A 22,330-nucleotide genomic window follows, 5' to 3' on the forward strand; every position below is an offset into this window, starting at 1 on the left:
ACTCTGTGAAATGCCCCCATCTGGACTTTAAATGTTGTCCATTTATTCAAGCTCTCCTGGAACCCAAGGCAGAGGTTTCCGAATGCGTCCCACCATGCTCGGTCCCTGAAGTTCAGCATTAGGGGGCTCTGGTTCAGGGGGAGGACACAGATACAATCGAATCATGTGATCGCTGGTGCCAAAAGACCCAGGGTTCTTGACAAAAGACCTAGGGCACGTGCCCTTGGTAACAGGTGCTAGCCACGCCACGGACTGTTCAACATAATGGCCGTCGGATGGACAATTATTCATTTTTTTCACCCACTTTCTCAATAAAGGACCAATTTGCCCTACCATTTATTTATATTAGTGTCTGCCGATGGCTCCTACAGCTCCTCTACCCATTTCAACCCTCATATTTATTAATTTTTATAATTCTTAAACTGCGCTCCCCCCCCTTTAATGACGCCCTTGGCGACCGGCTATTCTGCCTACCCCCATTCCTGCCTTGCATATAAATAGTATAACACATGATTCCCATATAATAAATGACAGGGTCTCTTTTGGGGTAGGAGTTCAATAATAATTTATTAATAATAGATTGTGTATTTTATCACAAGAAGAAATTCTGAAGTATAGATAACACAGGAGAAATCGAAATGTCAGCACATGTTGGGTTCTACACACGTGTGCTGCCTCGCATAGATATCATTTTGAACTCGGAACTTTACATCACGTTCACATTTCACCCGGACGTATTAGACGAGTACACAGCGTCTCCTAGTAACGGAAGAAGGGACAACCGGAAGTGGATTTGAATGACAGGTTGCGGGGAGAGTGACCTCTCGATGCGGGTAATTAACCCTTTAAGAGGGATGCCAGTCATGTGACGGATGTATAATCTGTCCACATCGGAAAGACTCCCGGCGCTGTCAGTCCAGGTGAGCCGCTTGTTATTGTTGATATTTCCACAGTGTATAAATAGAACATTTCTGCTGCTTGGAGCGATATAATCAGTCATTGGAGAGAGCAAAGAAAAGGAACTAGAAGTCCCAGCACGTCTTGTCAGTGTCTGTCTTTTAATGCATGCTGGGGCTTGTAGTTCTGTAACAGCTGAGGAGACCGTTGTCTACCTCTCATCAAGGCTGGCTAAGGGGGGTGTATCACCTTCCTCAAAGGGGGCACCATTGGCATGTGTACACATGGGCACCTGTTGCTTGCCAACCTTGAACCAAACAGAAACCCTGCTACATAAAGTGAAACTGCATAACCTCCAAATGTACCTGATCCAGCAGTAATACCCTGATGGGGGCATCTGAGGTCGTCTTAATCATGAGGTGCTTAGAGAGGTTGTCAGAGGCCATCAATGTTTGATTGGGGGGGGGGCAACCTCTGGGGCCCCTGCTGATCAGCACATTGATTATGGTGGCTGCGCCTGGTACTGAAGCTTGTCCCATTGACTTAAAGGGCTATTCCCAGAAACGCTAATGACCAACTATCCACACGATAAGTGATAATTGCCTGATCGCTAGGACCCCAACCAATCGCAAGAGCAGGGGTCCCGAACTGCCCATTGAATGCAGCAGCGGTCCAGCTTGCACTCCATTCAAAGTCTATGGGAATAATGGAAACAGCCGAGTACAGCATTCGGCTATTTCCGTCGACTACCGCTCCATTCAAGTTCCTCCTACTGCAGGGGGGGGTACAGTGAGGGGCATCTGTGGGTTCTGGGCTGTCGCTCTCGCGATCAGACAATTATTTTGGTGATCTGTTGATTCTAGGAGTACCCCTTTAAATGATCGAGCTTCAGGACCAGGCACAGCCAGCTGTAAGGAGAGGCCGATGTGCTTGTGTAAACAATGAAGGGCATGCTGGGTTCCTTCACTGTGCTCATCGAGGGGTTCTGGAGATTAGACCTCCACCGATGAAAAATTGATGGCCATCAATGTTTATGTCCCTAAGAACTCCTTTAACCCGGATGCAGCCAGTTTTTATTTTTTTCAATTTTGGTTTCCCTCCCCACTTTCCAAGAGCAAGAACTTTTTTATTTTTCTGCCGCTAGAGCAGTGTAAGGGCTAGTTTTTTATGCAGAACTGTAGTTTTTATTGGTAAAAACGACTTTTTGATCACTTTTTATTCCAATTTTTGGGAGGCGAGACGACTAAAAAACAGCAATTCTGGCACCATGCGGGATAAATAACATATTGTAATAGTTTAAGTTGATTTCAATAATGTTTATTTTCTTAGGTTTCTTTCACACTATCGTTACTATACGTTTACCTCTCTTCCGTCAGAGGAAGAGGGGATCGAAAGATTAAACGGAAAGCAACGGTTCCGTTAGATTTACCATTTATTTCAATGGTAATTCTTGTCTTTCAGTTGCTTTGCGTTTTGTCTCCGTTTGCTAGGTTTCCGTTATTTTTGACGGAAGCAAAAGTGCAGTCTGCAGAACTTTTGTTTCCAAGAAAAAAAAGCGCAAACCAAGTGAACGGAGACAAACGCAAAGCAACTGAAAGACAAGAATTACCATTGAAATAAATGGTAAATCTAACGGAACCGTTGCTTTCCGTTTAATCTTTCGATCCTCTCTCCCTCTGACGGAAGAGAGGTAAACGTATAGTAATGATAGTGTGACAGAAACCTTGTTTGCTATTTTTGGACCTATATATATATATATATGTTTACATTTTTTTTTTTTAATATATATTCTTAAAAACTTTATTAAAATAACATTTTACGTATTGCATTGTATTGTGTATTCTATTAAGGGTTTAATAGGGGCACGAAGATTGAAGATCAAGGGGCCTTTTTTTTTATGCCCCTGGCTGACTTGACAACCCATTGGCACCCCAAGATCATGCTGCTGGTGGGCACAATGGGATGACAGAGGAATCCCTTCTCTGTCTTTCACTTTAGATGTGGTCTCTATTGACAGCAGCATCTAAGTGGTTAAACGGACAAAATCTGAGTTCTCTCCGATCCTGGCCGTTAGAGCCCACTCCATACACACGCCGTCGCCAAGGGATTAAGATTATCTTCTGTAGCTAACTCTCAAGAATGTTGGAACCAATAAAGGGTTACTCACATCAATGATATTTATGGCATATTCACGGGATGTATTCCATAAATGTCTGAAAGATGTGGGACGTGCACCTATGTAAAAATGGGGGTCCCCCTGACTCCCATCCCAACTTGTCAGATGGAGAATGGATGGAGAGCTATCCGTACGGCTCCCTCCATCCTGTTCTACAAGAAATTGGCACGGCCACCTCTCCTTCATCCTCTGCCTGGCCGGCGGACCCTCGTTCTTGATGTTGGTGCATCACGTGGATATTCCAAAAATGTCTTAGATGGGAATAAATTTGGGTCCATACACCTTAATATGGAATATAGAAAGGGGACGTCATCATACAAGAACCCCATTATTGTGGATATGGTTTATCCAATATGTTTTTGGTAAACACGTGAAACAGTTTTAAACCTTTGTATATTTGCAGTCATGGCTATTAAGATTTTCTTTCCGACCGCCTGCTCCGCATCAGAGAATGGACTCCTCATCGGGCGCTGGATGGAGGATCACAGGTCTGCCGTCATCCTGGCTACACTGCAGTTCCCATTCATTCCTGCCAGTGTGAAGGGATGCCTGAGTCGGCTAGAGAAGAAAACGGGGATGAGCCTCTCTGTCCTGGGAACCTGGAGCCATAGCAAAGCAGAGGCAGATGATAAGATGGAAAACTTTCTGGGGGAGCTGAGCAGCATCTTCAGGCACCAGCCCTGGCTGCGCATGGCGAGGGAGTCAACCAGCAAGTTCTTTGACTGTCGGGTAGAAAGTCTGGGGGATGACGCCTCGGAGGACGTGGTCTTAGTCTACTATGATCAGCGGAAGGTCATGTTATCTGAGCTGCATTCCGCATCTGAACATTCGGAGATAGCTGCCATGTTTAATGCGGTGGCCAAGAACCAGCCTCTCTTTGCCAATGATAAGTATGATGAGGGTCCGGTGAGGTTAACTCATTGGCAGTCTGAGGGGATGGAGGCCAGTATTCTTGTGGAGCTGGGGAAGCAAGCGTCAGTGCCGGTGTGCGCTGTTCTTTCTTTTTTCGTCTCGCTGATCACCAGCATCTGTAGCCTCAGGTAAGGGCGTAAAGCAAACTCCTGAAAGTGCCTTGTATTTCAGCTCATCTCAGTCACGCCATATCTTTTGTGGTCAGCAGAAGGTTCAGCCCCCTGCAGACCAGACTACAACACGTGCGCCAAGTCCTGCGATCGCTATACAGTTCGTCTATTCGTACTTTAGAGATGTGGCCCTTTGGTGTCAGGGCACGCTTCTTAAATACTTCCATTGATTCTAAAAGCTGGTTGTGAGTTTAGAAGCCACCACTAGAGGGAGATTACTGCATACTGGTTATACATTGAACTCCGTAATAAAACCGTATTCAGTAAGCTCCCCCTAGTGGTGAGAGAAGTCAGACACAATTTTCTCAATTAACTCCATGGGTACTGAGGATTTGGAGCACTGTGTTATTAGAACCACAGGGTCCAAGAGTTGTAATATGGACGTTTAAAATGCATCTGCGTTCGTGATGTCTCAAACCAGATTAAACCTGGAGCAAACGGTGTCCTAGCTGGAGAGAGACCTAAAACCTTAAATTGATAATATGGAGACTTTGCGTTGCAGGGTTCTTAGTGGGAAACCGCTCTCCTTCCTGTGGAACAAACTGTCTACTTGTGAACAACTCGGGAAACGTCTGGAGAACCTACGTCTTATCAGCAGTTCTGAGAAGGCCCAAGACCACACAACGTTCATAAGGTATGCGCTGCTTGTCTTACAGGACCACACACGTTCTCATCTGTTACATGATCACTCTAACACTCAAGGTCTATTTTACACCGGCCAATATCTGCTGTGAAAAAAAGCGCCGATCAACGAGACAGCTCATTGATCGGCGCTCGTTTGCTCATTTCACAAGGAGCAATGATCGGTAATGTATGGGGACGAGCGATCGTTACTATGATCACTCGTCCCCATACATTTCTATCATGTCGGCAGCACATCTCACTATTTACACAGATAATTTTTATTGCTGCATAAACTATCCGATCAGCCGATGAACATGCGTTTGGTCACATAAACGCTCGCTTGCCCAATCATTCGCTTGTGTAAAAGGGCCTTCAGTTACTTACTTTGTCATTCTGGTGATTGACTATTCATGTCATCATGTGACTTATTTTTGCTTTGTAGAAAGGCTAACACGGTCCTGTCGCTGTTTATTGACTTTGTACTTGGGATCTTACTCATGTCCTGGCTCTATCGGGGGAACCATATAGGTCAGCTGGCTGATGCTCTGATACCTGTGGCTGACGTGAGTCATTTTTATTCTTTATGACAACTCCTAAGAGGGTCTTATATCCGTATAATAATCTATTTTGCCTCTTTTTTTTTGTTCTATCCTTCCTCTACCATAGCGCGTGGCTTTGGAACTTCAAGGCCTCCTGCAGTGGCTGATGGGAGCTCCGGCCGGGCTGAAAATGAACCGGGCATTGGATGAAGTCTTGGGGCGATTCTTTATGTACCATATCCACCTGTGGATCAGTAAGTTACATTTACAGCATTGATATTTTATAGCAACAGGTGACAAGGGCAGATTTGGAATCGAACATTGTCATTGAGGGATCCTCCAAACTGCTTCCTCGTCCCCACTGATGACATATGGCTATTGCCATACAATCATCTATGTACCCACCCCCCATCCTGACGGCTTGGTGTTTGCACACTGCCTGTGACAGACTCCGTCCTGTTGCCAAATGAAGTGTGGCAGCTGAAAGATGGATTCAAGATCCAAATAAAGTGGCTTGGTGGAAAGATGGCAATGAGGGTTAGGGTTAGTGGGTTACATTTTATATGGCTGGTGTGGGACATTATCTACTTTATAGCAATACAACGCCACATGGATGGGGTAAGGAATGAATAGATGACTTGGAATTAGGAAGTACTGGTATCCTGATGGCAGAGGCACAGGCAAAAATACAATCTTGCATGTTTTCTACAATGTCATGACTCCTTGTATCCACCGTATGACGGCTCACCCATTCACTCGTGTATTTGCACAGAGCCAGCATGTAGTTCATTGCTTCTTCACTCCCATGCCTGACCCTCGTTCACTGCTTGCAGGTTACATCCGCCTGATGTCTCCATTCATTGAGGTTATCCTGTGGTACATCGGACTGTCGGCTTGTCTTGGTCTGTCCGTGGCGCTCTCTATTCTGTCTGATATCATTGCACTCCTCACCTTCCACATATATTGCTTCTATGTGTATGGGGCCAGGTAAGCAAACCACCCACCTAATAACCTCTCACATTGGTAGTGACATTCGGGAGATTTTGACTTTAGCATATTATGACATTGCCTATAATACACGTCTATTATCAGAATGACCCTTATGGGAGGAAGAGGATGGATAATTGAACAGGGGAAACAGAGGTTAAAGGGTAACGAAACTTTCAAAAAACTAGTGACGTGTCAGAAGTTTTGATGGGTGGGGGGTCCAGGCACTTAGACCCCCACCGACCGCTAAAACGAAGCTGCAGAAGTGCTCGGGTGAGTGCTTAGTTTCTGATCGGCTTTCCTCGGCGCAGTGTACGGGCTCAATAGAAAGTCTATGGGTCTGTACACCGCTCGCTCAGCTTTCCGAGAAAAGCTGATCAGAAACTAAGCAGCGCTCTGCCGCTTCATTTTACCAATCGGTGGGGGTTCCAGTGCTCCGACCCCCAGCGATCAAAACTTCTGACGTGTTTTTTTGAAAGTTTAGTTACGCTTTAATGAAGTTCTCCACTGTTTTTCTGCAGGCCTCCAGTAGGCACTAGCTGTTTTATGACAGACTGGATCTGCCGCTCCATCGGCAGAATATAGGGGGGGGGGATTATAAACCGCATTCTGTACTCTGCTGGTCTTACAAGGTAACGGTTGAGTATTTGATTTGCTGTTGTTGCTCTGCCATATTATCAGATTGCTCCTTCTCATAAGATAATCTTCTAGTTCTATATTCAGGTATCGCCGTTTATGTAATTCCCTTATATACAAGCTTACATCTTGAATCCTTGAAGGAGCTGTTTTTCCAGAAACATCAGCACTTCTGTCCATAGGTCGAGTCTGGTATTGCAGCTAAGTTCCATTTAGGTGAACGGGTCTTGGGTGCATTACCAGACATAACCCTTGGCCGAAAGTGGCGCTGTTTCTAGGGGGGGGGGGGGGGGTGGCGGATGCTGTTTTTTGTTTTTTTCTAATCCTGGACAAGCCCTTTAAATCTGATCCACATAAATATAATATGGTAGTGGTGTCTGAGTTGATACATCTGGAATTAAGGTTGTCATCTTACAAATAATCGTCTAATAAAATGTACCGCAAATGCTGAGGTGTCTGCTTTAGGGGCACGCTAGTAAAATCTCAGGTGGGTAGATTTTTGCAGCCCAAAAAGTTGAAACTTTGCGGCCGTATTGAATCATTTACATTTCTATGCCTCTTGCACCAATGCATGCCTTTAACTGCGATGTTCACCAATGCATGTGGTTGAAAGAGGAATTCATCAGTTTTCTAAAATATCAGATGGTTTACAAGTGCCTTTATTTTGACGGCTCTTTTCTCATCTGTCAGACTGTACTGCCTGAAGATGCATGGACTTTCCTCTCTCTGGCGTCTGTTTCGTGGTAAAAAGTGGAACGTCCTGCGACAGAGGGTAGACTCTTGCTCATATGACTTGGATCAGGTATTCATTCTATACGTGCACTCACTCAGGTCTACCAGCAGAGGGCAATGTCTTCTTCGTGTCAGTGGCTCTCTGCACTGTCACAAATTTCCAGTATCTGAATTTTTTGAATTGCACCAAAGCGGTTTGTGGGTTCTACATAGTAATGACAAGGGTCCTCGCCAATAGACCCACCCGAAAATGTCAGATCATGTTCGCTGTATTCCTCCCCTTTAAGTTCACTGCTATCTTGTAGCTGAGTGAGCAGGACTACTGAGTCAGCATCAGTTTTTAGCCTCTAGATGTAAACTAAATTGTTTCTATTCCCTGACGGCAAGCAGAAATCTTGAAAATATTGAGGAATTAAAACTCCTATCAGAAAGTTGCTTACCTTTTTATATACAGTGAATTACATGTACTGTACTCTTCTTCTATGGTTTGAAAAATGTATGATGAATGTATCCTGTTTTAATCAATATTTCTATCCTGAACGAAAATCTTCTTTTTCTGCTGCAGCTGTTTCTTGGGACCCTGCTGTTCACAATCCTGCTCTTTCTACTGCCGACCACTGCCCTTTATTACCTCGTCTTTACCCTGGTATGTACTAATCACTACCACAACATATTGCACACAGGCCTGCATGTCGATTACTACAGGGGTTGTCTCCTAATTATTTTTTATAACTGGAAATGGAATTTAATCTTACACCCTATAAGGGAATTCGGAGTTAGTAGAGGAAGGTCCCCCGTTCAGGACCCTCATCTGGCCAGAGTGGAGAGCGGTTACAAAGAGCGTCTCTTGCTCTGGAGGACCTGTCCTGTCCAGCATTACATAGACAACCCATTGATATGAATGGACACTGTGTGTAATGCTTAATTTCCCCTGTGGTGGCGCTGCATGGAAATTGAATACTTACTGCCAGGTTTCCCCACCGATAACTGATCACCAGGGTCCCAGCAGGGGGACACGTTATGATCAGCTTATTGTCAGGAGACAATTTTAACAAGTGGGTATTGTCCGAAGCGAACCTTAATATCAGCAGAGACTGACCACATGTGCTCAGCCACCATTAATCTGGAACCAGGCACGGTGCCGTTTCACTATTGATGGGGGTCCTAGCTGCCTGCCCTTCGCCTTATTGGAATGTCACAAATGCCGGTTATAGGACAACCCTTTAAATGATACTTCTTACCCTTTTACGTGTTCGTGCGGTAACGGACAATATGTGCAAATATTCACATCTAATGATGAACAAAGGAAGCATCTAATATTTACCTCTCTGTTCCAATGTCAAGATTTGTAAAGCCTGATTGCATTTTATTAAAGAGATATATATATATATATAATTCTGGCAGCAACGTTGGTGGCACTAAGCCTGTCTGCAAATATTTACCCAGTGATGCCATCCTTTACATAGGAAGGTGCCCAGTCAGGAACTGAAAGTTTACTTTATAAGAAATTGGCTCTCGTTCGTCTATCTTTAATCTACTATGACCAAATACCCCAGGAAAACGTCTTCATGAAAATAACATTTCTATTGGTTTCAAGATTTGGCTTAGCTTAAGTATTCCAGCACCATTAGGGCATAGCTATGATCATTGACTCCAGTCTAACTGCACTGTCTGCTAGAAGTCTGCGGTAGTCAGAACTCCACTTTGTGTCATGTAAGAGACTTGTGCTGCAGCTCTCTTTCCCCTATGCTTTACACTGCAGCATTGTTTTAATGAAAAAAAAAAAAACACCACGTATGCAGTAAGCTCCTGAACTCCCCCTAGTGGCGGCTGCAGGCCATCTGAATTTTATAATGGAATTGTCTGGATAGGATATTTTTAGCTCTGTGTCAGATATACAGAGCCCCAACCCCTATGAAGATGTATTAACCCCTTAATGACCGGGCATGTTTGTACCTTAATGACCAAGCCAGATTTGTCAAATCTGGTATGTCTGACTTTATCAGAGAATAACTCTGTGAAAGTTTTGAATATCCAAGTAATTCTGACATTGTTTTTTCGTCACATGTTGTACTTTATTTTAGTGGTAAAAGTAGACTGATACGATTTGCGGAAATTAATTAAAAAATGGAAGAAATTTTGTAAAAATTACCATTTTCCCCTATTTTTAACTGCAATATATCACATATGTACACACATACTGTACAATTTTTTTAATTAAATATATATTTCTATCTCTTTACTCTATTTTGGCAGCACTTTTGAAAAAATTAAATAAATTTTCAGCAATTTAGAGGACTTACAAATTAAATAATAATTTTATAAATTTTGAAGTACATTTTGTTTTCCTGCACCAAGCCAGGTTTTCAGAGGCTCATAGGTGTCAGAATGGTGGAAACCCCCACAAATGACCCCATTTAGAAAACTAGACCCCTTAAGGTATTTACCTAAGGGTATAGTAAGTATTTTGACCCCACAGTTTTTTGCTAAATGTAATACATAGCAGGTGAAAAAAAAATAAATTTCACTTTTTTTCATAAAAGTATCAGTTTGAAGACCAATTTCTTTGTAAAGCGACCATGAGAATGAAGAAACACACCACAAAATCTATCACCCTGTTTCTCCTGTTTTCAAAAATACCAACATTGTGGCCCTAATGCGCTGCCTGGACACACGGCAGGACCCAAAAGGAAGGGAGCACCCGGAGGCTTTCAGGACTCATATTTTGCTTGAAAATGTTTTAGGCCCCACTGTATATTTGGAGAGGCTTTGAGCTGCCAGAACAATAGAAACTCCCCATAAACGACCCCATTTAGAAAACTAGACCCCATAAGGTATTTATTTAGGGGTATAGTAATTATTTTGACCCCACAGTTCTTTGCTAAATGTAATACATAGCAGGTGAAAAAAATAATAATTTCATTTTTTTCATAAAAGTATTTGTTTGAAGACCGATTTCTTTGTAAAGCGACCATGAAAATGAAGAAACACACCCCAAAATCTATCACCCTCTTTCTCCTGTTTTCAAAAATACCCACATTGTGGCCCTAATGCGTTGTTTGGACACACGGCAGGGCCCCAAAGGAAGGGAACACCCGGAGGCTTTCAGGACTCATATTTTGCTTGAAAATATTTTAGGCCCCAATGTACATTTGGAGAAGCTTTGAGCTGCCAGAATGATAGAAACTCCCCATAAACGACCCCATTTCGAAAACTAGACCCCTTAAGGTATTTATCTAGGGGTATAGTTAGCATTTTGACCACACAGGTTTTTCGCTAAATATATTGAAATTAGTCTGTAAGAATTAAAATGTACTTTTTTTTCTGAAACAACATAGAAATCTTTATTATTTACAAGGAATAACGAAGAAAATGCACCCCAACATTTGTAAAGCAATGTCTCCCGATTACGACAATACCCCATATGTGGTAATAAACTGCTGTTTGGACCCACAGCAGGGCTCAGAAGGGAAGGAGCGCCATTTGGATTTATGATTTTGCTGGAATGGTTTTCGGTGCCATGTCGCATTTGCAATGCACTGGAGGGACCAAAACAGTGGAAACCCACCAAAAGTGACCCCATTTTGGAAAAACCTTCAAGGAATTTTTCTAGGGGTATAGTGAGCATTTAGACCCCACGGGTCTTTTGCAGAGTTTATTAGAATTAGGGCGCGAAAATTAATATCAACATTTTTTCCACTAAAATGTTGCATTTTCTCATTTTCACAAGGGATAAAGGAGGAAAAAAACAACCATTTTTTTATAAAGCAATTTCTCCCGAGTACGGAAATACCCCACATGTGGTCATACGTTTTTTCATTAGAAATGAATTAACCCTTTCAGGACTGATCCATTTTTTGCTTTCATATTTTAGATTTTCACTCCCCGCTTTCCAAGAGCCATAACTTTTTTTATTTTTCCATCAATAGAGTGGTGTGAAGGCTTATTTGTTGCGGGACAATCTGTAGTTTTCATTGGTACCATTTTGGGGTACATGCGATTTTTTTTTTTTTTTTTTTTTTTTTTTTTTGATCACTTTTTATTCAATTTTTTTGCAATCCTGAACAAAAAACAGGAATTCTGACACCGTTTTTTAGGTTTTCTTTTTGCGGCGCTCACCGTACGCTATAAATGACAATTTTACTTTATTCTGCGGGTTGGTACGATTACGGCGATACCATATGTATATAGGTTTGGGCCTTTTTTTTAGCGTTTGCGCAATAAAATGACTTATTTATAAAAAAAAAAAATTCTGTATCACCATATTCTGAGAGCCATAATTTTTTAATTTTTTAGTCAAAAAAGCGGTGTAAGGGCTTGTTTTTTGCGGGATGGATAGAAGTTTTTATTGGTACTATTTTCGGGTACATGCGACTTTTTGATCACTTTTTATTCTTTATTTAGGGAGCGGTGGTGACCCAAAAAATTGCGATTCTGTCGTAGTTTTTTATTGATTTTTTTTTGGGGTGTTCATCGTGCGGGAAAAATAACATTATAGTTTTATAGTTGGGTTCGTTACGAACGCGGTGATACCAGATATGTGTACTTTTTTAACGTGTTCATTTTTTTTCTATAATAAAAGTCTTATTATAGGGAAAAAAAAGCATTTTGTGTTTATAGAACTTATAACTTTTATTTTTACACTTTTTTTAAAACATTTTTATTACTTTTTTAACTTGTCCCACTAGGGGACACTTAGACTTGCAGCTTTGATCGCTGCTAGAGTACATTACACTACACACGTAGTGTAATGTACTCTAACTGTCATTGTGACGTGACTGTCACACTGACAGGAAGCAGAGGAGGAACGGCCGGAGGCTGTTCCTCCGAGGCTTCCGTGCATGGCAACCCGGAGGTCATTATCTGACCTCCGATTGCCGTGACAAGCATTGGTAGCCCCCACGATCACTTCGTGGGGGCTGCTGATGTGCTTCAAACCACTTAAATGCGGCGACGGCAATCCGTCGCCGCACTTAAGGGGTTAACTGCCGAAATCAGCGGCGATGGTCCGCTGTCCGGCAAGACTGATGTCTCAGCTGTCGGGGACAACTGTCAGCGCGGGTCTGTCACTCTGTGTTTACACCGAGTGACAGTTTGAAATGCGGACGAAAATGAACGTCATGGTGCGGGAACTAGCAGCCGACCAGGACGTTCATTTTCGTCCTTGGTCGTTAAGGGGTTAAGAAATTAACCAGTGCAGAAAGTTGGACCTAAAGACTACATGGTGTTAACTGGTGGGCCTTCACTTTAAGGCCTTAGTGATTTATGGGCTGTGTTCTGGTTCAGTAAAGATCCGCCTGTCTGTGCTGTGACACTACTTGATAGATGGCCCTATAATGGTGGCCACACGGGCTAAACTGGAAGTTCTAGAGTTCGTTCACAACTTAGAAACCAGTGCAAGTTGTTTAGTGACTGGTGTGGTGTTGAGTTATCTCACATATATTCAGTCTTCTCCCCAAGAAAAGGAAGTTACTGTGTAAAAAAAACAAACAAAAAAAACTTTATAAAAAAAAATGGATGACACACGGAAACCACACCGATATTCATATACATGAAAAAAAGGTCTGCTTTTGGCGGACGCAAATCAGACGCGCTCGTATGAATAAGGCCTGACTGATCTGTGTTTTTCACGCACCTATAGACTACATTGGGCGTGTCTGGTCTGCAAAAACGGACCTGAATATAACATGCTGTGAGTTACTTGCAATGGACACGCTGGAAAAACACGGACGTGTGAATAGCCCCATTGCCATGCATGGGTCCGTGTGTGGTCCACTTCATGGACGAGTAATACGTTTGTGTGAATAAGGCCTAAGGAGTAGTGATCAGAGGGAGGGGAGGGGGGAACAACACATTTGTTTGAATTTTTTTAATTTTATATACAGGCCATAATCTAAAGGGAACCTGTGCCGGTGACAGATTCCCTACAAAACCACCAATTCTATATCGCCAGGTACTTTATATTTCTTGCTTTTATCCTCCTCTCCGACAGCTGCGGCTCGTCATGATCGTGGTGCAAGGTGTGATCCAAATGACCATAGATCTCCTCAGCACCCTCCCTTTCTATGCACTTTTACAGCGCCTATGTCGATCGTACCGATTGGCAGGTAAGTTTCTGCAATTTTCATTAGCTAAAGGTAATACGAACTATCCAGTATAGAATGTGTCTGGTGGTCTGCTCGCTCTAGTAATGGCGCTCTCTTATGTCTTCCAGCGGGTGTAAAATTTCACATGTTGGAGCAGAAAAGCGGTAAACCTCTCCGATTATTGATGCAGGTAAAGTATGAATTGTTCTACTCCGCAACACTTTTCCTCCAATGACCTGCACCTAATAAAAATGCTGCACGGTAACATTTTGGACCAGTCATTCGGGTGAAGCTCTAGTCCGACTCCCACACAATACAGACATAGATTCAGCCAAGCAGGTTCCTGCACAGTGAGTGGGATGGGAGGAGTTTCTTGTGATTGGCTGCCAGGGAGATCCAAGATGAATGGGGGGGACCCTCTGGGTGACCAGTTGACAGAAATCAGCATTGTGACAGCTAATATGGTTGACAGTGGTAGTTGTCAGACAGCTACTTACATTTGAAGATGCTGAAAGAGCATCTTCCACATGACGGTGTTGTTAAAGGGGTGTCAGATGAAGCACCAGAATACACCAAACAGAACCCTGAAAGGGGGGGGAGTGTGAAAGATTTTCTAATGCAGATCAGTTCATGTGAGCTCTCTGGCCTTCTCAGGGGCTGTAGGGGTAGATTTCAGTCGTTGAAATCCAACCTGCCCGAGCCATCTGCTGTCAGGAGAAATCCGGGACTCCCCTATACACACCAGATCGCGGCGGGTTCGGCCGGCTGTCATCTAATGTGTATAGGCACCTTTAGTTATACGTCTTCATATGGTATTGGCAGGTTTGTATTGATGCAGAACTGAGGGTAGAAAGTGGATTTTTTTTATCAAGTATTTTTTTTTGCAATAGATCAATCCGTTACCCTATGGACAAGTGCTGCAAACCTACAGACTGCCATCCAGTAAATGTTACCCCAAAGATTCCTGGGGTTCCTTATGCAAAAAACTGTTCATTGGAGAAGTGATCTACCCCTGGAAGCAGAAGAAGAATAAACAGCATTAAGAAAGTATCTGAAACATTACCATAATCTGTATCTGACGGGGCGACACGTTTTCATTCCCTACAGATTAATGGGAATTATTTTCCGTAAAAGCGATTAGACCCAATGTCCGCAATACAACGTGCCATAACTCTTGCTGCGTTTTCTCCAGAGTCTCCATACCTGCATATACAGTGGGAGCAGGAGTTCCCAAGCAAATGAGTCACCTTTAATTGAATGTGGCTCTGCTGCAATACCAGACACAGCCTATGGACAAGAGTGGCGCTGTTTCATGGGAGTCAGACTTTTTTTTTTTTTTTTCTAGTCCTATTGTAACAGATTATCTGTTCAAGTTGCTCTCTTTTAAAGACTTGCTATTTTATATATTACAACATGGCAGCTATGCACACGTTATACTGCAGCAAGAGAGACCTAAGGGTCTGTACTATTGTTACGTGTATTGTAACATTTTCAAGGAGGTAATCCGAGGCCAAAGTAAAGGATTAAGAAGTGCCACATAGAAACTTTATGTTTCAGCTGGATTTAGACACTCACTTTTTGAAGATTTTAGAAACGGATATTCTAAGCCTAAGTAACACGTGAACCGCACCACATAGAGACCTGTGATTGACGTCCATAACTAAATACCTAAAGGGGGTTTTCTGGTTTTATGTAACGGTCATGTATGCGTCAATGCCACTTTGTCTCCTGTTGGCTCCAATCCGCCTTTTCTGGGCAGCGGCATGGTCAGCCATGGACTAAATGACATGCGACCCCCCTGAAGAAAGCCAAGCAGAGCCAACAAGATGCTAAAGAACGGCCGTGACACTTCATTCTAGCAATCAGTGGGGTCACAGCCATAGGACCCTCACAGATCAAACATTGGAGACATATCGTAGCGATACGCCGCCAATGGAGGTAATTTATCAACATTTCTATGCCAGTTTTCTGGCATAGAAAAGTCGCATTTTGCGACTTTTGGCCTTTTCCGCCACGTTCTACACTTGTAGACCGGATTCACACGAGCGGGTTCGGTCTGTGATATACGGACCATATGTCGGCAATATTTCCCAGACCGAACACTTATCAGGGAGCCGGGCTCCTAGCATCATCGTTGTCTATTACGCTAGGAGTCGTTGCGGGAAAACTGTCCCGTACTCTAATCATGGTTTCAGTACGGGACAGTTTTTTTCCGCAGCGAGGCAGGGACTCCCAGCATCATAGATCATGATGACAATAGGAGGCCCGTCTCCCTGCAGTGTGTTCGGTCCGGGATATACTGCCCACATACAGTCCGTATATCACAGACCGAACACACTCGTGTCAATCCGGCCTTATAGGAAGGGGCGTAGCCTTAGAGAAAGGGAAGTCCTCAAAGGGGCCCAACAAATTTATTCGAATTTAGACAGAAAATTATAATGGAAATCTATGGGGCGTAGTAAAAAAGTAAATTAAAAAAAATTAAATATATATATATTTCACCTCCTCCTTTTTCCCTCATCACTCCACCGCTGTTCATACAACAGAGTCAGGCCGGGCAGCGTCGGAAGGTTGTATGTGACGTTGAAGTGCTGGGTGGCATATAAGGCCCTGATGGTGCTTGTCGTCCGGTCCCTGTACGAGCGGCGCTGGAGTGATGAGAGAGCCGGAGGACTGGAGAGGTAAAGTGCTTTATTTACATGAAACTGGAAAACCAATTATAAAACCAAGTGCAGTTTTTGGTGCCACGTGTTTTGGTTTTTTATTTATTATTATTTTTTCCCCATTTTGAGGTTGGACCAAAAATCAAGAAAAGTATAGATCATTCCTTTTTATGTCTCCTTGGGCCCTGTTCACATTGAGCGCCACAGGCAAAGCGTAAAAAAATGCTTTCTCTGCCTCCCATTGATTTCAATGGCAGGTCAGAGGTGGAACTGCGGCATGCCGCTTTTTTTTAAAATTTATTTTATTTTTTATACCACGAGCGGCTAAAAACCGATTCCGAAGCGGATTCTGTGTCAAGAAACCGTGTGAAAGAGTTGACATTTTCTAGCCTCAAAGAAAAAAAAAAATCTGAAAATGCTGAATAGATTCACAGGACCAAGGAGCCATTCCACACTGGATTAGGGGGGTATTCAGACGTTGCAGTTCAACCCGCATCTTAATCCGCACACATTTCGATGTGTTGTTTTTTTTTACAGCTGAAACACATTTAACATGTTTTATCTGTAAAAGCCACAAACGCGTTAAAAAAACGCAGCAAATCACTGAAAAAACGCTTGCGTTTTTTAATACGGTTTCAACTGCAGTGTCTAAATACACCCCAAGAAGAGGATTTTTTTTCCTTTGCCATTTCTCGTTAATCATTTGTTTTCCTTCCTGATCATCTATAATTACAACCTGACCGTTTATTACACAATCCTTGTGTGTTGATTCTAAGAAATACCCGATAATAATCCTGATCCTACTAAATGACATTCTATATTCTTGTATTTATATTTTTAAATGTCTTAAATAATTTACCTTCACATAGATGCAGATTTATCTTTTAATTATTCATGACTTTTGTGAATTTATTTTTTTTTTGTATCATTTTTAATTGTGGTAATTCCTAAAGAAAAAATATAATTTCACATTTTATGCAGAGCGGCTGTGATTGATTCATTCATTATGTGCGGAATTATAAAGAGAAATATATATATATATTTTTACATTTTTTTTTTATTTGCTGACGGCCGTTCTGGATACGGGAGCCATGGAGACTAGCACGACGCTCTTTTGTGTTGTGAGCCGCCGGCAGCAATGACTTTACACAATCCGTGCTGTATTTAGAACCCGAATCGCTAATACAAGTTATTTAGAAAAACGATGATTCTTCACACTCCTGCACTATAATCATTTTTCCATATAACGTCAGTTTAATTGGAGGGAGTATGCTTTAATGTTTACCCAGGCACAGCGCCATACATTTGATTGTGGCTGTGCTTGGTACTGCAGCTTACAGCCACCTGGTCCCATTCTGAGCTGCAGTACCAGGCCCTTTCTTTCAGCCGATTGGCGGGGGTACTGGGAGTCGGACCCTTAGGCTGTATTCAGACGACCGGTTGTCAAATCACTTTTCACGGCCGATTTACACCGGTGTGAGAGTTTTTTTCTACTGATCTCTCATAGACTTGAGTCTATTGAGGGATCTGGGAAAATGAGCAAAAATAGGACATGTCCTATTTTTTTCCCGGGCCGTTCACACAGTCAGTTAAAAGAATGGCCATGTGAAATACCCCCATACACATGCATTAATTTTAATGCAGCCGTCTGACGGCCGTTAAAAAAAAAAACATGTCCGTCACACGGCCGGCAAACCCTGTCGTCTGAATAGGGCCTTACAATCAGATATTGGATAGGCTATCAATATTATAGTCTCAAGTCCTATAATCTTCTCAGCATTCTTACTATGGGCTGTGGGAAAATCAAAACTTAAAATTCCTATGTCCCTGTGGTTCTCACCACCACCACCATCATCAATCATCATCATCATCATCATCTAGAAACAATGCAACGACGCTTCAGCTCTTTCACATTTACTGACCACAGCGGGAACATACAGCAGAGCTCATTCAGAAAGGCCGCTCTTCCGACATGTCTTTTTGTAAATACTTCAATTCCCCAAGAAATACCAATTCTAGATCACATTTTCTTAGAACTCTGCATTGTGCCGTTCCTCTGTTATTACCCCTGGAAATGTATGCATGAATAAATAAACAACTGGGTGTTACCGTTCCCATTGTAAATCAGGTGTGTGTTTGACACAATCCAGTCAGTGTTGACAACGTCAGTACGTAGGGACATGCCGCATCGACAAGGAGAATGTAAACAACCAGTTGTCAATTTATTCATATGTATCAATTTCCATGAGGAATAATAGAGGAACGACACAAGGTAAAGTTCTAGGAAAGGAAGTGTTATTTCAGGAGAGCTGACCGCTCCTCTTCATTGACCTATGGATTATTGATTTGTATGGCTGCTGTATAAAAAAACAATGCCGCTGTTACTTAGATCAGGTGGTTTAGGGCATGTTCACACTGAGTTTTTTTGCAGGCAGAAAATTCTTCCTCAAAATTCAGTTTGGAATTTTGAGGCAGATTTTGATCTGCCTGCACGCCGTTTGCCGCGTTTTTCGATCGCGCCCAATGAGCGCCATGGGGAAAAAACTCTGCGGAATACGCTTTCTCTGCCCTCCCATTGATGTCAATGGGAGGGCAGAGACATAAACGCCCAAAGATAAGAAGCGACATGCCCTATTCCCGCGAGCGTTTCTTTCCGCTCGCGGGAAAAAAAATGCCTCCGTCTCCCACTGAAATCAATGGGAGGCATTTTCAGACGTTTTTTTGGCACGTTTTTCGTATCTGCGTTGCCACCGCGCGGGTCCTGTTTTCATGGATCCCCCTAGACTTGAGTCTATGGAGGGATCTGTGAAAACGGAAGAAAATAGGACATATTCTATTCTTCATGGACCCTTCACACGGTCCGTTGAAACAACGGCCGCATGAACGGCCCTATTGAAATACATGTGTCCCTGTGATGGCCGTTGTATTCTACTTTCGTCTGAATAAGGCCTTATGGTGAGAACACAAAAAAAAAAAAATAGATGGAAATAGAAATGCGTGGTGATTTTTTTTCATGCGTTTTAAAAGGCTGGGCAAAAAGTGTGTGAAGGGGGAATTAAAGGGGTTCGCTGCTTTGGACAATCCCTACATATTAGAACGGCCCTTGACAATAAGCTGATCACAAAGTGCCTACCTTCTGGGACCCCCAGCGGTCAGCTGTAATCTGTGGGGGAAACCTAGCAGTAAGCGTTCAATTTCCCTGCAGCGCCACCACAGGATAAACTAAGCATTACACAGTGTCCATTCAAATCAATGGGTTGTCTGTGTAAGGCCTCATTTACACGAACGTAATATACGCGCGTGCGACGCGCGTGCTTTGCACGCATGTCGTACGCACCTATATTAGTCAATGGGGCAGTTTAGACGATGCGTGAATTGCGCTCAGCGCGTGTGCGCAGAAAAAAACTCACGACATGTTCTATAATCGTGCGTTTTTCGCGCACTCACGCACCCATTGAAGTCAATGGGTGCGTGAAAACCACGCATGCCGCACGGAAGCACTTCCGTGCGAACTGCGTGATTCGCGCAAGAGCTGTCAAACTCCTGAATGTAAACAGAAAAGCACCACGTGCTTTTCTGTTTACAAACATCCAAACGGAGTGTCAAATTCGAGATGAGCGCACCGAACTTCACCGGGTTCGGCCAAACTCGTTTTGACCGAAACCGGTAAAAAATGTTCGGGTACGCGACGTCAGGAGACAGTCACTGTCCACGGTGCTGAAAGCGTTAAACTGGTTCAGCACCATGGACAGTGACTTCCGCTCCGAAAATCCATGAACCTGTAAAAAAAAAAAGACGTTCTGACTTACCGATAACTCCGGTCCGACCTCCCGGGATGACAGTTAAGTCCAAGTGACAGCTGCAGCCAATCACAGGCCAAGCACAGGCTGCAGCCAATCACAGGCTGCAGCGGTCTCATGGACTGCCGCGTCATCCTGGGAGGTGGGGCCGGATGACAAGAGTGGGACGCGTCACCAAGGCAACGGCCGGGAGCCCGGACTGGGGGAAGCAGGAAGTTCTTGGTAAGTATGAAAGTCTTTTTTTATTCACAGGTTGGTGTATATTGTGTTCGGCATTCACTGTCGAGGGTGCTGAAAGAGTTACTGCCGATCAGTTAGCTCTTTGAGCACCTTGGACAGTGACGGGCGTCGACTAGCCTCATCTCTATGATGGCGGCTGCGCGAAAATCACGCAGCCGCGCATCATACACGGATGACACACGGAGCTGCCAAGTGCCTTTTGCGCGCGCAAAACGCAGCGTTTTTTGCGCGCGCAAAACGCACACGCTCGTGTAAATCAGGCCTAATACAGAACAGGTCCTCCAGAGTGAGAGACGGTCTTTGTAACCACTCTCTACTCTGGGCAGGAGATGGGGAACCTGAACAGAAGACCCCACTTTCATAAGCACCTAATAGGGTATATGAAAATGGGTTTTCTAAAGTGGACAATCCCTTTAAGTAAATCTCCCAAAGGTTAAAGAATTTTTGTCTAAAGGCAAAAATCCCAATTCAGTGAGCTGCAGTACCCGACACAGCCTATGTACAAGAGTGGCGCTGTTTCTTGTACAAGAGCAGCCATATTTCCCTAATCTCAATATATTATATATAGTACTTGTATGTCTAGAAGGGATTGGGAATGAATCTATAGACTCAAGTATGATCGATGTAGATAATCTCAAGAATTAAAATCCCTGCAAATCTCAGGCCGATTATTACTGAAAATCAATAGATTTTCTGTTGAGAACAATGGAAACATTGAAGCCGGCCGCACCAACCAGGATGTGATGGACTCGACCGTGACTACAGGGAGTGTCTCCTGCAGGATCCGGTTACCTTCACTTTCTTACAAAAGATCCCAAGAGTCACCTGAGAGTTGTGCAAATACGGGAATTAGTTTATTCTGGGCTCGGCTCTTCTGACCACGAAAAAAACAAAGACTAGAAATAATGTTTGTTGTGCATATTTGTAAATCAATTATAATATTTATGCATAATTTATCCTTCAAAACGGAGCAGGTATGAAAGAATTGTGGTGCATGCCAGGATTTGCCCGTCCAAAATATGCTTAGCCCTCCCAGCACCAGGTAGAGAGAATCACACTTGTCCAGGCAGAAATTGTTCTCTTTGCTGCGGGGACTTTTCAGTAATACACATAATAATGCCAATTCCAGATACCCAGATTTACTATACCATAGTGCTCCATAACTGTGCCAACCACTTTTCTAGCCCCAGTGCCATACAGACCCTATTAACAGCCATAGTGGCATCAGTGCCAGCCACACTGCTCTTAGTGACAGCCACAGTGCCAGCAACACTGTCCTCAGTACCAGCCACAGTGTCCCATAAAACAGCCACGGAGCTTAAAGTGCCAGCCAAAGTGTCCCACATTACCAGCCGCAGTCCACCGTGCCAGACACACTGCCTCCCAGTAAAGGTACGTTCACACAGGGTGGATACGCCGCAGGGAATTCGGGCCGAAAACTGTGGTGCAATTTCTCGACCAGAATGTCCGCTGCGGAAAACTGCACATAAAAAACAAAGTTGGATACTTACGTAGCCATGGCGATGCGTCCCTCTGCCGTCCTGCAGGCCGGTGTGCCTGTGATTGGCTACATCGGTAACATGGGATGAAACGGCATCCCAGGGGGAAGAAACACAGAATTCTGGGTATAAGATTTTTATTTTGCGTTTAGTGTTTTGTTGTGGATTTTACCTCCCTATTGAATTCAATGGGGAGAATCCGGAACAAATAAGCAGCGATTATGCAAATACAATGGACATGCTACGGATTAAAAAAAACACACCGCAGTTCAATTTCTGAGCGTTTTTTTCCCGCAGGGTGTGGATGGGATTTGTTCAAATCTCATCCACTCTGCTGTTACTGTATTATGCTGTCGATTTTTTGCAACA

At 43.4% G+C, this 22,330-nt stretch overlaps 1 protein-coding gene across 1 annotated transcript; it reads left to right on the forward strand.

Moving 5' to 3' along the window:
• The first annotated feature begins 745 nt into the window (after positions 1 to 745).
• On the forward strand, positions 746 to 17,310 carry PIGQ (phosphatidylinositol glycan anchor biosynthesis class Q). The gene is made up of 11 exons (XM_075830494.1): positions 746 to 920; positions 3,477 to 4,113; positions 4,658 to 4,789; positions 5,222 to 5,342; positions 5,446 to 5,572; positions 6,152 to 6,305; positions 7,632 to 7,743; positions 8,239 to 8,319; positions 13,666 to 13,780; positions 13,888 to 13,949; positions 14,650 to 17,310. Exons 2-11 carry the CDS (start codon positions 3,479 to 3,481, stop codon positions 14,800 to 14,802), a joined length of 1,692 nt encoding a protein of 563 aa, XP_075686609.1. The 5' UTR covers positions 746 to 920; positions 3,477 to 3,478; the 3' UTR covers positions 14,803 to 17,310.
• The last annotated feature ends 5,020 nt before the right edge of the window (positions 17,311 to 22,330 follow it).

The sequence above is a fragment of the Rhinoderma darwinii genome, chromosome 6 (genome assembly GCF_050947455.1).
Source record: "Rhinoderma darwinii isolate aRhiDar2 chromosome 6, aRhiDar2.hap1, whole genome shotgun sequence".
Classification (NCBI taxonomy): Eukaryota; Metazoa; Chordata; class Amphibia; order Anura; family Rhinodermatidae; genus Rhinoderma; species Rhinoderma darwinii.

What these genes read in the sequence shown, in the direction of transcription:
- PIGQ (XM_075830494.1), top strand. Translation starts at nt 3,479, where the DNA reads ATGGCTATTAAGATTTTCTTTCCGACCGCCTGCTCCGCATCAGAGAAT. An exon ending in ATTACCTCGTCTTTACCCTG is followed by an intron (nt 8,320 to 13,665) that starts GTATGTACTAAT and finishes CCTCTCCGACAG; the next exon opens with CTGCGGCTCGTCATGATCGT. An exon ending in TCGATCGTACCGATTGGCAG is followed by an intron (nt 13,781 to 13,887) that starts GTAAGTTTCTGC and finishes TATGTCTTCCAG; the next exon opens with CGGGTGTAAAATTTCACATG.